This window comes from Acanthopagrus latus, chromosome 23, assembly GCF_904848185.1.
Source record: "Acanthopagrus latus isolate v.2019 chromosome 23, fAcaLat1.1, whole genome shotgun sequence".
Lineage (NCBI taxonomy): Eukaryota > Metazoa > Chordata > Actinopteri > Spariformes > Sparidae > Acanthopagrus > Acanthopagrus latus.
In genome coordinates, this window is record NC_051061.1 from 10,781,052 (window position 1) to 10,794,922 (window position 13,871).

General features: G+C 43.0%; 1 protein-coding gene across 6 annotated transcripts in view; it reads right to left on the reverse strand.

Moving 5' to 3' along the window:
• Nucleotides 1-13,871, reverse strand: part of cacna1ia (calcium voltage-gated channel subunit alpha1 Ia) — a 159,999-nt gene that overhangs the window by 62,073 nt on the left and 84,055 nt on the right. For all 6 annotated transcript variants that reach the window (XM_037089683.1, XM_037089682.1, XM_037089681.1 and 3 more), the window contains 2 exons: nt 9,457-9,590; nt 4,888-4,985 (listed from right to left, as the gene is read on the reverse strand). In XM_037089683.1, the coding sequence (XP_036945578.1) occupies nt 4,888-4,985; nt 9,457-9,590 (232 nt within the window). The remainder of the gene's footprint in view (nt 1-4,887; nt 4,986-9,456; nt 9,591-13,871) is intronic.

The following is a 13,871-nucleotide window of genomic DNA, read 5'->3' on the forward strand; positions in this document are numbered from 1 at the left end:
CCAAACCTCATCAATGATCATTGATCAGCATAAATACAAGTACAGAAGATAACAGATAATATGAGGAAACATTATCAGTCATTTCTTTGCTTCCTTCCAGACACATTTATCAAAAAACGTTTCCTCATTATGTTAATAAAACATGCAATCAAGGTAATACTACATTACCTTTAAAATGTATTTTCTGTCGCAATTAAGTTGCAATTGACAACATTTCAAAGGACAGAGTTTCTGAAAGGCATTCCTGCATGTTTTCACAGTTGTGCGAGACATCCAAAAACGTCAGCTGAAATTCTGCTTATGACGGCAAGCTGACTAATTACGGTCCACCCCGCGAACAAAAAAGTGTAATCAGGCTACATGAGGTCTCCTTCATGATTAGATGGAACCTAATTGCGGAAATACAAGGGTGTCCTCTGTCAAATAATGATGACCTCAACGGTCCTGCAGTGATGACACACTGAGATGTAAATAGTGGAAGATAATGAGAGCTGATTGGTCTAAGAAGAGAGAGGGATGTGAGACCCACTGATGAGATACACAGCAACCCAGTACTAACACCTGAGAGAGAGAGAGGTGTGTGTGTGTGTGTGTGTGTGTGTGTGTGTGTGGTGTTACTATGAGTGTGATGATATGTGTGCATGTCTCTACTAATCTGATGTATGTGTGTGTGTTTGTGTTTTTCAGCGGCGTACTGCGATTTGCGAATAACAACTCAACAGTAGGTTAATGCGTCATAAACACAACAGTGCGTCTAAACTGCCAACAAGCAGAATGACAGGAGAGACGCTGAGAGGGAGAGAAACAGAGAGAAAGAGAGAGAAACAGAGAGAAAGAGAGAGAGAGAGCACGCAATAATCATGATGTACACACAATATTTACACCTGTAGTGCAGAAATTACGCGAACACAAACCCACGTTTGAAAACAAGAGAGGAAGCCGTAAAATTAAAAATGCTTAGTGATGAGCGATTATGTGCTCCTCCATTCATCAAGTCAAAATGCAGTGTGTATCTGCATGTGTAGAGTTAATTGACTTTGAAGACTGTTCATGTTGCGCTTTTGAAGTTTTCAGCCAAGATTGGGAGTGGTCCAAGTGCAATATGCAGTACGACATCTTAATTGAGTCTGTGAAGGACAGATTGGTGCGACATTGAACAGAAATCGTCATATGAATGCAGAATCCGTAGGCAAGGGGCGCGACTTTGGTATCGTAAGCATTCTGGTTCCCATTTGTAGTCAGCGTTGTATTAACAATCACATTTGAGAGAGCCATGGTTGGCTGCATGCAGGCTCGCTGTCCCTGTGGACTACAAAAGAGGTGGAATGGATTGGCCAAAAAGTAATCCCAGAACACACTGGCTATCATCTGCCACTTTTTAGTTGCTTTTTTCCCAGTTTATATGCATTCATATCAAGACTGAATTACATCTTAAAAAAGACAAATCGCACTGAACAGTCCCATATCAAAAATGTGTCATCACTGAATCGTTTCAAGGTCCATGCCCTCTAAGGAAGACATGTACACCCCTGGTAACAAAGCAGTGAAACTTAAATTTCAGAATCCATGAAAATTTCATCTTGCAGAAGAACACATTTTTTTTCCTCTGGCTAATTTGTCTCGTCAACTGGTATTAAATGGAGAGCAGTGGCGTTGCTGGTGTGTATGTGTCTCTGGTGGCGGCTGGAGGCGAGTCTAAATGTGTTTGTTCCCCAGGGTCCTTGTCATTAGGCCACTGTTCCATTAGGCCTAATTGGGTGAAGAGAGGGAGAGACGGATGGAGGGCGGGGGGGAGAGAGAGGGAGAACGAGAATGAGACACGGCCCGAGGGTGTGCCGAGAAATAGTTAGAGCCAAAATAAGAAAGAAAGCAGGGAGGAAAACGAAGGAGAAAAAGATAGATGCAAATAAAACACAAATGTTAAAGGGATGCAAAGAAAAGAAAGAAAAAGAAACAGTGTGGTATCAGAAATAAGCCTTTCTCTCTCTCCTTCTCTACCTGCCTCTGTCTCTTTCCCCTCCACGGCGACTGTAGAAGTTTGCCATCTCCTGCTGTTTCCAGATAAAGATGGATGCCTCCCCTTGCGCCACAATGGAAATGCATTTACAACTATCTGCCTCTGCTATTCACTTAAAGCCAGGGGAGTTCTCTTCTCTTCTCACACCAATTTCATCAAAAAAAAAAAAGAAGTCTGACACAACACACACACACACACACACACACAAACACAGAGAGTACCGGACTATTATCTGCCATTTTTGTTGGAAGGTTACAAATTGAGGTGTGTGAGGGGTCAGGATGTGCTCATGCCCCCCCCGTGTACCTGTGGACAAGGTAACGATCCAACAAAACAAGGGGGCAAATAGCTTTATCCGCATGCCTTCTCAACTCTAATGGGGTCACGAGGCGAAATCACCCTACCACATACTCATGCAGCTCACTGATAAGAACATAAACAATAACAGTACGTACGCCTCACACACAGAGGAAGGATAGGCTCGCGGATACACATTTATTATACACTCATCCGCACATGTGCACACAGCACATGCATGAATCCCCTGCATCAACTATGCATATGCTAATCAAGGTTGCATACATGTATTCATGCACTTGGAGATTCACGTTATCATGCGTAATCATCTCCAGAAAATTTGTTACCACTCTGTGCACATGTCACTTTTCTGAGTGCAGCTGCTCTGCTGTCTGAAATACCAGGCTGAGTATGTTCTTTGTTGATGCCGGCGTCTGAAAGGTAACTTGTCCTTGGGTGCGAGTGGAAAATTGAAATCGGCTAGCTGCTTTTTCAGGTAAATACCCTAAACACGAAGAATCTGCAATGATTGGACACTTAGCTGGTGGAGCTAAAAATCAGTCAGACTTTCCTCGAGGCAGAGGACAGGCTGTAATTTTGGATTTGTGTGCATCTCTCTCAGGGGTCTTTCAAAAGCAGCGGCGAAGCACAACAAGAGGATATACTGTATCCGACGAAAAAGGTTAAATAATGATAAATTCGTTAGCGATGGAAAAGCTTTAGATGTTGGTTTGTAGAGATCAAAAGCTACTCTGTCTGCTCATCCCTCTTCCTCACATGCAGAACTTTCTGTCTACATTAACTAGAAAGGTTTCCTTTTCCTGCAGTATCTGTCCCCAAGGTCCTAACTGAATTAGGCAACAGGGCTTTCATGCTATCAGCTCCATCTGCTGCGGACTGATTTCATGATTATTTCAAAGTTTAAGTAGAATATCTTTAAAAAAAATCCTTTTCAGTAACTTCAGCTTGTTGAAGACAAGTTCCCTGGTTTATATTAGGGTTACCGTGGTGACAAAATGTTCCCAAATACTAATCCAGCTTTCACATACGAAAATATGTTTATTATCTTGAGTGCTGTGTTTTTTTGTTTTTTTTTTTTACTGCTAATGCAAACTGAACATTTCCTGCTGCTGCAGCTTCACATTAAGGGCATTTGATAGGTGCAACATGAGTTTAGTCAGCAGTGTTCATTTTTATTTTATGACGATCTCTGGCAAATAGGACTGTGGTAATACCACGACTGCCACTGTAAAGCAAGATAAATAAACCCAGCAGAGGACGGCATACTGGAAATGTGTAGTAGCGTTTGTGAACAATGCTGCGACTGCTGATGATGTTTAAGGGGCCTGAGGAGTTGTTAAAAAATTACATCTTACAAGCTATCTGAAACTTCTTACCCGCAATTAGCATTAGTTGCTAATGCTTGGCTAACTGCTTAAGTGCTGGAACTAAGTGATGAGACCAGTCTGAACCTAGCTCGGGCACACTAATTGGTGCTTACAATGATTAAGAGCCGCCTATTACGGCAGCAGGATAAAGAAATCAATAGGAGTTAAAAAGTTTGGCCGGGAACTGCGTTTTAGATGAGAGGAGCAGGGTTATGGTCACGCACCGATCAGTGAAGCAGCATTAATGGATGGTTTGTAAATCTGATAAAGCCGTGACTCAGGGCCTGAGCGGGCTGTGTGATTAAGCATAAGATGAATGTTTAATGATCCCCACGGGGAACAGGTGGCACACGGGTGAACCAAAAAGCCAGAGATGTAATACATATACATGAATTTTCATGCAGATGCGTTTGTGCTTTATGTAGACTGACAGGCCAACACAAACATAAAAGGAAACCAGACCAGAGGCGTTATACGAAGAGACAGGCTACCTAAAGCATTTTGAATAGAACATTCTGTGACGCCAGAGATGGTGCTTGTATGACACATACGCGTGGCCCTAAGAGTGAGGTTACTCAGACATCAGACATTAAACATTTGCATTTGCTCAAGCAGAGTGGGTTCACAGGCCAATTCTCTTCCTCGGGATGGTGAGGGAATAACCCGTCCTACTGTGCTTCTAACTGTCTCATACTCTGTGGGGTGATAATTAGTCAGGGTTAGGGTAAAATCATCAGGGTAAGCCAATCAGAGGCGGAGGAGGGCAGATCATTCCTTTGCCATCCTTGGAATTGTAATAGCACTCACAGCTGTAGATTGAACCATTAAAAAATAGTTGGTGTTGTACAGCATTGCACAGGTGTGGAATAACTATTACCTGGGGAAAAAAAATCATCATTATGGGAGAAAGTTTCCAAAATGCTCTAGCTGTTTTAACCAGATATGACTTGTGATTCTTTACATGCAGTTTTTTATGTCCTGGTGACTACTGAGTGAAGTTATGGCGCGATCTCTATTCATTTAGATAAGGGCCTGATCTTATCAGCCCAAAATAACTGCCCGGAGAGATGAGACCTGCGTATAAGGACTTTAAAAACAAGCACAGACAATACATAGTCACGTAAAAGCACACTTATCCTACAGTTCACACACACACAACACATACACAAACTTAAAATGTCTCACTTGGCACTCTGTTGATGGCTTTGAGGGGCCGCAGGACCCGCACTGTCCGAATGGCTGACAGGTTGATGTTCTGCAGGTCCAGTGAGTACTCTACCATCCTGTTAAAACAGACAGAGAAAAACATATTTTTACCCTTTCAGTAGTTACCTCAAGGGGCTGTTGGCTCAAAATATGACCAAAAAAAGGATATCCATCTGCATCAGAGATCCCTGCACCATGATTCACCGTGAGTGGTCCCTCTTTGATCTGGCCTCACCTGTTTTCCCTCCCCGAGCTGCGGGAGCCCCCAACGTTATGGGGAACGTAATGCATGGAGTGTCGCAACACTCCAGAGAAAGTGGCGAGGGGACAAAGTGACAAAGCATCAAACGGGGAGAATAACATGAAAGAGAGGTGAGGAAAAAAGAAAGAGGGCGCTGGAAAAGAGGGATTCATTCTATTCTAGGTGTTGCCTGCAGGATGTTGTGGCTCAGTCAGAGCCTGGCATCTGTTAGCAAGTCATTTCTACAGCATGGCTAAGCTGTTTGTGCCCCCGAACCCAAACCACTTTCACAGGAGAATGGCCACAGTTTGCCATGTCTGTGTGTGTATGTGTGAGTGTTAAAGCTGTGTGTGTGTGTGTGTGTGTGTATGTTTAAACCACAGTCATACTACATGACAGTTATCACCGACACAGAGATAGCTCAAGTTGGTGAATCACTATTACCGTGTGTGCATGTGTGTGTGTGTGTGTGTGTGTGTGTGTGTGTGTGTGTGTGTGTGTGTGTGTGTGTGTGTATGTGTGTGTGTGTGTGTTTTAAACAAGAGCAGAAATGCAACTGCGTACGTATGAATGTGTGTGAACAGTGTACATTGCGTGATAGAATTTGGGGCCTATCTGTGCACAGAACTGATGTTCCCGGGGCCGTGACAGTGTCGGGACAGCGTGATACCAGAAGCAGCACCATCACCACGCAGTAAGAAGGCCCGAAAGCACATCCGCCGGCTTTGACAAAACAAGCCAAGCTCAGTGTCTCTCACATAGACAGACTTACGAAGCATGTCATTTACAATAATGTGATATTTTATTAATCCCACAGGCGAGCTCTTTCCATTTGCTCCTCACTGCAGCACAGAGTCACCGACAGAGTAAGCTCACACTTGAGCAGGATTACTTGTAACAAGGGTTTGAACTACAGCTGACAGGCAGATGTTCTATTAACTGACAATTTATTCACATAGGGGTGAAATAACTCAAACCAAATTTGCAGAGACACAGAAAGGGAGTTAAATCTCACTTGTGGGTGAAATGCTTACTCCTTTCAAACACCGTCAACACGCCTGTGACACCACCGGCTCCGCCATGTTGCTACGGTTGCTCCCCCTTCAGCTCTGGCGAACCAATGTTTGCTGGTTGCTGTTAAAAAATTGCTACCAATGCAGACTCAAGGTTTTAAAAACTCTGGTGCACTGCAAACTGGAGAGATTTATCTGAACCCATTCGGTTGGGGCTTGAACGTTAACAAACATTTATATGCAAAAGTCCCACACTGGTGGTTTAAAGTAAAGCTCTGGAGCCTCCAACTTTGTCTCCACACAAGGATGCGGAGGCACGAAGCAGAGCAATTTTCTTTACCCGGTGCAGTCGAAAAGACAGAAATGCCACACAGCAGCTTGATGAAAATGTCACAGCAGAGAGAGGAGCATAACAATTGTTTTGGGGCCAGGCTTTTTTTTTTTTTTCCGGCTGGGCAGAGTGGTGTTATTACAACCTGCCTCAAACATTATAGTATCTGTTGTAGCTCTAATGATCTGATGTGGGCTGCTGAGAGGCTGAGCAGACGGCTAAAATGTCAAGAGGGAGTTTTGAGAACAATTAAAACATACATGTCCTCCTTTTAATGAGCTCAAAGGCTACGAAAATGTCTTTTTTTTATGTTGCCTGATTAGGTTACAGGATGAGAGTAGCAAACTGTTAGATAGTCGTCACCCACTGAAGCATAAACAATCGCACGGATAAGCATTCTTATTGTTCTGTTAGGGATCCAACTGCATCTGGAGGACAGAGCAGAGTGAGAGAGAACAGAAGATCACTGATGAGTCTGCACATGAGATATATGTGTCTTTGTAAGTGTGCGCACGCGACCTTTTTGTGTGTGTGTGTGTGTGTGTTGGTGTCCGGGTGTTTGTGTGCTCTATAGAAGTGTCTCTTCCTGTACACATCAAGCGAGCCGCTGTGTTTGGGAGGGTAATTAGCAGACTGCCGGAAGCGCCCTTTTTGTGATTGTTCTCTATTTTTCACATTCCTTTTTTTTTTGCTCATGACGCCTTCATCTCATTCATGCTTTCATGTGACTAGTGTCTGCTTGTGCGTGTTTGTATCGATATGAAACGCAAAGCTTGAGGGGGAACCTGGAGTAGACCTGGTGAGAAGAGATCAGATGCACCTTTCATGTGAGAGAGAGGGAAAATTGAGTCTTGAATCTTGACATGCAAAATCTGTAGTGACTTAACTGTCAAATTAACAACAAAGTAACCATCTGAGTGTCAAGAAAACTGTTTACCTGCATCATTTGTACATGAGGAACAACATTCTTTCTTTTGACAGCGAAAAAAGAAAGTAAGGAAAAGGGTGAACTGAAGCAGCGGCGTGCTCTTGTTTTGTCCTGTTTAATTATGCAGTGCTGATGCTGGAAGGGCAGGGCCACAAAATGTAATCAAGCCTTTGTTTCTTTGCATATGCAGAATCAGAGCTGCAGTGATTGGGTGATTAACAGAAGCGGGGGGAAAGGCAACTATTTTGATTATAGATCAATAATTTCTGTCATATTTCATGCAGAAAATGTCAAATATTTGCTGATTGCAGTGCAAACATCAGTCAGTCTTGCTCAGTGTGAGAAAGTGCTTTATCATTTCTTGGACATGGTAAGGTTTTTCAACCCGTCTCAGGCATACATTAGAATAAATACGGAAGACAGGACTGACAAAAAAAAAAAAAAAAAACTAAAACAAGAAAGGGTCATGCTTTCTCCCCGGATCAAGAATCTCAGTGGACACTTCCAAAGAGATGTGCTGCCACATTTCTGTTATTGCTGCGGCTACCAGACAAGCTGTGAACAAAAAGTGTCAGCGTGGTGAATTAAGCCAAGATAAAATATACAATAAATAAAATAAAGCAGACTCAAAGATTGAGTTTGTGTGTGGCAGGGTTGCGGAGCAAAAGCATGAACCCTCCTCTAGAGACTGTGTGGACGGAAGCTTGGAGGTCTGAAGGGGGGGCTGACAAGGGAGGATGTTCATCCGAGCATGTGAAAAAGAAAGAAAGGGGAAGAAAGAGAGGTAGAGGGAGGCTGAGAGTGCGAGGTGGTGCCCGTGGGTAACAGACATGGAGCTCATAGCAGACTGTCGGCTGTGAATTGGCCTGGCAAGTTTGGCAATGCCCTCTGCAATTAGCCTACACGCTAATCTAATGGATGCTGCCAAGAGGAAAAACTGAGGCTGAATTGTTCACACAAATGCATATGCCACACACACACACACACACACACACACACACACACACACACACACACACACAGATTAAGCAAACTCAAGAGGGATAAACTGGCAGACGGTAATCTATGTGTGTAATTCTGTGCCACACACACACACACGCACACCCTATGAGCATCCACTTGGGATCCTCAAATGAAGATGGATGTCTCTCTAACCAGCCAGGTAAGTCTGTTGCCCTGCCTTTTTTTGTCTACTATTATACCAGCCTCTCGCCCTATTTGTCTCTCTCTCACACACTGAGACACACACACATGCACATGCATGCAAGCACACAAACACACATACACACACATTCACACTTTGCTTTAGTTTTGTGCACATGCATCTATCTAGCATGTGTTTTTGTATGTTCAGAGGTAACATTGTGTGTGATTGGACAGTTTTGTTGGTCTTTTTTGCTTTTTTTTTCAAAATAAAGTTCCATGGGTGATACCAAAAGGGGATTCGTGTTTTTTTGTGGGCAAGTGCCATGAATTGTTTTGCGCGGCTGTGATTTTTTAATTCCCAGCTTCCATCTTCCATTCCTTAATTTTATTTCCTTGTTCTTGTCAACCTTCCAAACTGTTTTTACTTCCAATCTAAGCATATGCGCTTGTCCCAAAAAAAAACATTTGTCCTTATCCTAAAAACAACGCTTTTCTCCTTACCCTTGTGAATACCCTATACTCTAGCATACTGCAGAGTGCCCACTCCCCTCATATACTGTAATGTCTGTGGCAGAGTACCAGAGATTGCTGCCTTATGGTGGCATTCTCAGAGGACACCCCACACAAGCCCTGTCTACTGTTACAGTGTTGCACACACAATGAGTTTTAACGGTACAACATATTTGGCAGACAATATTCTTCATGAGACTTCTTCTTTTCTGCTACATTTTTGACTGGCCACAAAGGTTTATCTGCCCGTTTATCCAAGTTGCATCTTTATTTATCACCTGCCAAAAATATCCACACAAAATCAGAAGTTTTCATAGAAATCATGACATGGAGACTTTAACTGGAATGAGTGCAAACACTATACGAGATATTTGCTCACCCAGCCATGACGATGAAGAAGTCCAGCCTGTTCCAGGTGTCCCCCAGGTAACAGCGACGGCCAAAGATCCCAAGCGCCACCATCTTTACCACCATCTCCAGCGCAAAGAAGATGTAGATGAATGCATCGAAGGCCTACGAGGGGACAAACGGAGATAAAGACGGAGGGAAGTGAGCAATAGATGAAACACATAAGCCAGGCATCTGTTTCGTCTGCTGTGCTCATGAAATGAGTAGGCTCAAGCTGTTGCTGAAGCTCCCTCCTCATTTTGTTTCAATCTCAGTTTCTCTGTGAATGAGGAGCACTTGTCCTTCAGTTCAGTTCAATGAGCGCCATTTGCATGACTATGAAGACAAATACTGCCTATTATCTATCAGGTAATAATGAGATTTTTTTTTTAAAAAAAAGGTCATATGTTTTAGTTGTTAACAGCATACTTTCTGGAAAAAGATCAAGTCTGAGAGCACCACAAGAAAATGAACAGCATGTGCACACTTCTCAAGCCTTGAGCGAATTTTGGTTTTGACCTCCTACATATACAACACCTAGAAAAGATCCATGACCCTCTATTTTCCACCTTTCAAAGGCAATCTTGGCACATCTAGAGTGAAGCAGGTTTCACACTCCACAGCAGCGTTCATTTCAAAGCTCTGTCAGATTAGTTATTTTCACCCAGCTGCCCCTTTTTAAACACCACCGATTGTGATTTAATAGCCCACTAACAGCATATGTGATGTTCAAGACTGATGTTCTCTTAATGCGTTTGTGCGCGCTCCCTTGTAGCGACTATAAAAACACTGGTGGTAATTGCTTGAGCAAAGTTGGCTGTTAACATTGAGGTCTGAATGGCCTCAAAGAGACAAATGTGTGTATGTGCGAACTAAGAACACGAAACATATGGTGCCCAATGTGCACCAGCCCACGCTGCAACACTTGAAACACTAAGAAGTGAACAGGAAGAAGAAAGTGAAGGAGATCCAGGTCAAACAACAGGGAAACAAGGATGAAGAGAGGACAGACAGTGAGAGATGAACTGTGAGAGAGGGAGAGAGATGAGCTCATATCCCCGCCATGTGCTGCTTGTATTATTATGTAAAGATCGCTGGCTAAACCTCCTATTGTATATGCGGAACAAAACTCCTTCCCAGTGCTTCGCCCGAGGCCTTATGACTGTGTTTGCTGCCTTGTTACATATTCCTACTATATTATAACTCAAGCTGCTGCCTCTTGACACAGAGAGTTCCAAGGCCTGGAAATTCAAATACACGATGAAGCCGCATGGCTGTTGCTTGGTCATAATCTGGATTATAGATGACAACAAGCTTTTTTTTTTTTTTGTTCTAAAACCTGTCATCCACCCCCGAAACTAAGCGAAAGAAACTTTTCCAAATGGGACGACAATTTTGCATTGTCTAAAGCATCTGCATGGCTCCTAGACATGTTGTTTTCTAAAAAGGACCAACTAATACAAAGTTTGGAACCCTCTGATTGCTTATTCTGACAGATTCCCAGTGCCCCCTTCCTAATAGCATACAACACAACCAACCACCTGTTCACGTGAGCCTATGGGCAAGTTGTTATCTGTAGAAGATGGAAACCAAACCTTACTTGTGTTTTTTTTTTTTTTTTTTAATTATTCTTTACCTTATATTTCTTACTTTCTTGTTTTCTGTATTTTCAGAAAATCAAATGGGTTGAATACTGTTTGTTTTACCGAGCACTGTTTTTATGGACTTACAGATTTTCTGTTGTGTCTCTTGATAAAAATACTTGAAAATCACTAATCGGACATGTTGGAATTTTTTTACGCATGATACGGTTCATACCTTCCTACATGGCAAACTGTTGCGGCCCTCATCCTATAGCATTTCGCAATTTTCAGAGATCGAAGGAACTGAATGTTGCTCTAGGCTTCTAAAGTGCACTTAGTATGCCCTGAGAACAGAGACTGTGCACTCAACAAATCAGACGGCACAAACCAATACACATGCCGCAACGGGAAAACAATTTTCCACAAGGTTATTACCTTTTTAGGGTTGCAGGCGGCAGTTAAATGACAGACTAGAGCCTCAACAATAACCCACGGCAGTTTAGAAAAACACTGATACGTGGCACACGTCAGACAACCAGGAGTAATGCGCTTCAATTGGAGAAGAGAGATGTTTTTTTTCACTCAGCACTGATGAACTGCAAGATGGTGTTTGTAGCTGCAGAGCACACTGAATGAGATAAATGGTGTGTGAAAGTTTGGGGATTTATTCATGTTGCAGCACTGGCAGTGGCAGGGGAGGTTGCTTTGTCTGAGACAGAAATAGCGAGAGTCGAGAGATGGGATGAGCAGCTATCCATTCCATTTTTCTACAAGTGCGCACATTGCCTGTACCATTAGTTATTTATGGGGCTCAGGATACCTAAAAGCCGTAAGGGAAATGAGTTGGGGCACATCTGTGCACTTGTAGGTGTGTGAACTTCAGCATTCACGTGAGTGCACAAGGCTACATGTGCAAATTTTTTGATCGCACGCAAGCATTGTTTTGTCTGTATACACCAGGCAAGACAGTGCCTCGTGTTCGAGGCCAACATGTGTGTTTCATCCACGCTCGTTCAATCACAGACAGACAGCACACAGAGCTGGCAGCATGCAATGGGAGAGACGAGAAGATCAGTCTCACACGCGGTTTAAATGATGTTTTGATAAATAATGCAGCCGGCGCGCTTCGCATGTAATCCGACATTGGCTGCACCAGTTGGATCCCTGTCGCGCTCCGCTCTTGAGTGAAAGGGGAATGAATTCATCATAGTTATTTGTCACCACCGCCAGCTTCCTCCTCAGTCAGCCTATCAGGTTTTATCGTCAACATGATTTGTAAAGAGGTTGCGGCTGTCTCGTAACGGGCCCTTTCATGATATGAAATAGGAGTTGTGGTGTGGAAGCTACTTCACATGCTGTCACTGTGCCACTTATTTGGCAGGAGGAGCGGACGCGGTAAGTAGGTCATCAGGATTCCGACGGAGGGCCATTTAAAATAAAATATGCATGTGTGTCGTACTCTGCTTATGAATGAGTAAATGACGAGAGCAATCAGCGCACAAATCCAAAGGCACCGTGAGGACACATCTCACACTCGCTGATAAATAGGATAGTCGTTCTACAAAGTGCCTGTGTGTTTTCTGAACATTTGAAGCTTCATTATAAAGGTGAACAGGTGTTGCTTTGACGGTATAATGAGCTCCGTCGCAATCAAATCCATTTTAGGTAGAATAACAACTTTCTATTTGCATGAGATGACTATGCAAATACGGGCATGACTTGAATTGGGCAGAGCCGGCTGGAGAGAACCTCCACCTCCTTGCAGTGCAATTTTCTTCCTCACGGCAGTCTCTGGCTGTCAGCTTGTTAAAAATTCCTGGCTTTCAGGCAAAATACTCACTAATACATTAAAAAAAATCATTGATATTTCACTTTTAATTGGCTTCTCCTCGTCTCATTTACTTGAATCAAATGAAAGCCATGCTGTGATTAGTTGTTCGCAAGATATTAGTGCTGAATGGTCAGAACACCCAAGATACACATTATGCTCGCGGTGACTTGGATGTGGGGATAGGTTTGTTTGTCTCTAAATATTCTGTTTACACCTCAAAGAAGTACAACGCTACATCTGTAGGTGTGTTGGTGGTGTAAAGCAAGACAGCTGATCCCTGATCTGAACAGATAACCCACAATTTGGCCCACATGCAGACTGAGGAACAGTGTGCAAAACACTTTTACTGTCACTTTTACCTCTTAATTATTCTCTAAATCTCTTTGGGAAGACAAACAAGACAGATGCTGTGTTTTACTGTGAAGCGCGATGATCCCATAGACACTGTCTTCAAGCATTTCAGCATAACTGAAATGGGACATGCCTGTCATCCTGAAGAAAAAGGTCAGAAGATTAATATTCATATTGGAACTTTGGCAATATCTGCTGCTCCCCTCAGTAGCACCCAGAAGCCACAGTCACCTTCAGGACAGGCTATTATTCCTGACATGTAGCCAGTCAGTACCCAGTACTGTGGGCTGTACACTGAGAGAGTGAGTCAACGTTGTCTATCTTTAAATCAGTTCAATCCTAACCCTAAGTAGAGCTGCAATGATTAGTCAATCGATTTATTTCGGAATAAAAATGGATCGCCAACATAGTCGTCAGTCCATTAACTGTCATTTTTAAGTTAAAAGCTTGTTCCAGCTTCTTTATTGTCAGGATTTGCTGCATTTCCTCGCCATGTATGATGATAAATGAAGATTCTTTGGGTTTTAGTTGTTTATCGTGAAAATTGTTGGCAGAGTTATCGATAATGAGATCATAATTGTTAGTTGCGATCCAAACCCATGAGTTTTTGTGATTCGCTGCACCCTAATAACACACACACTG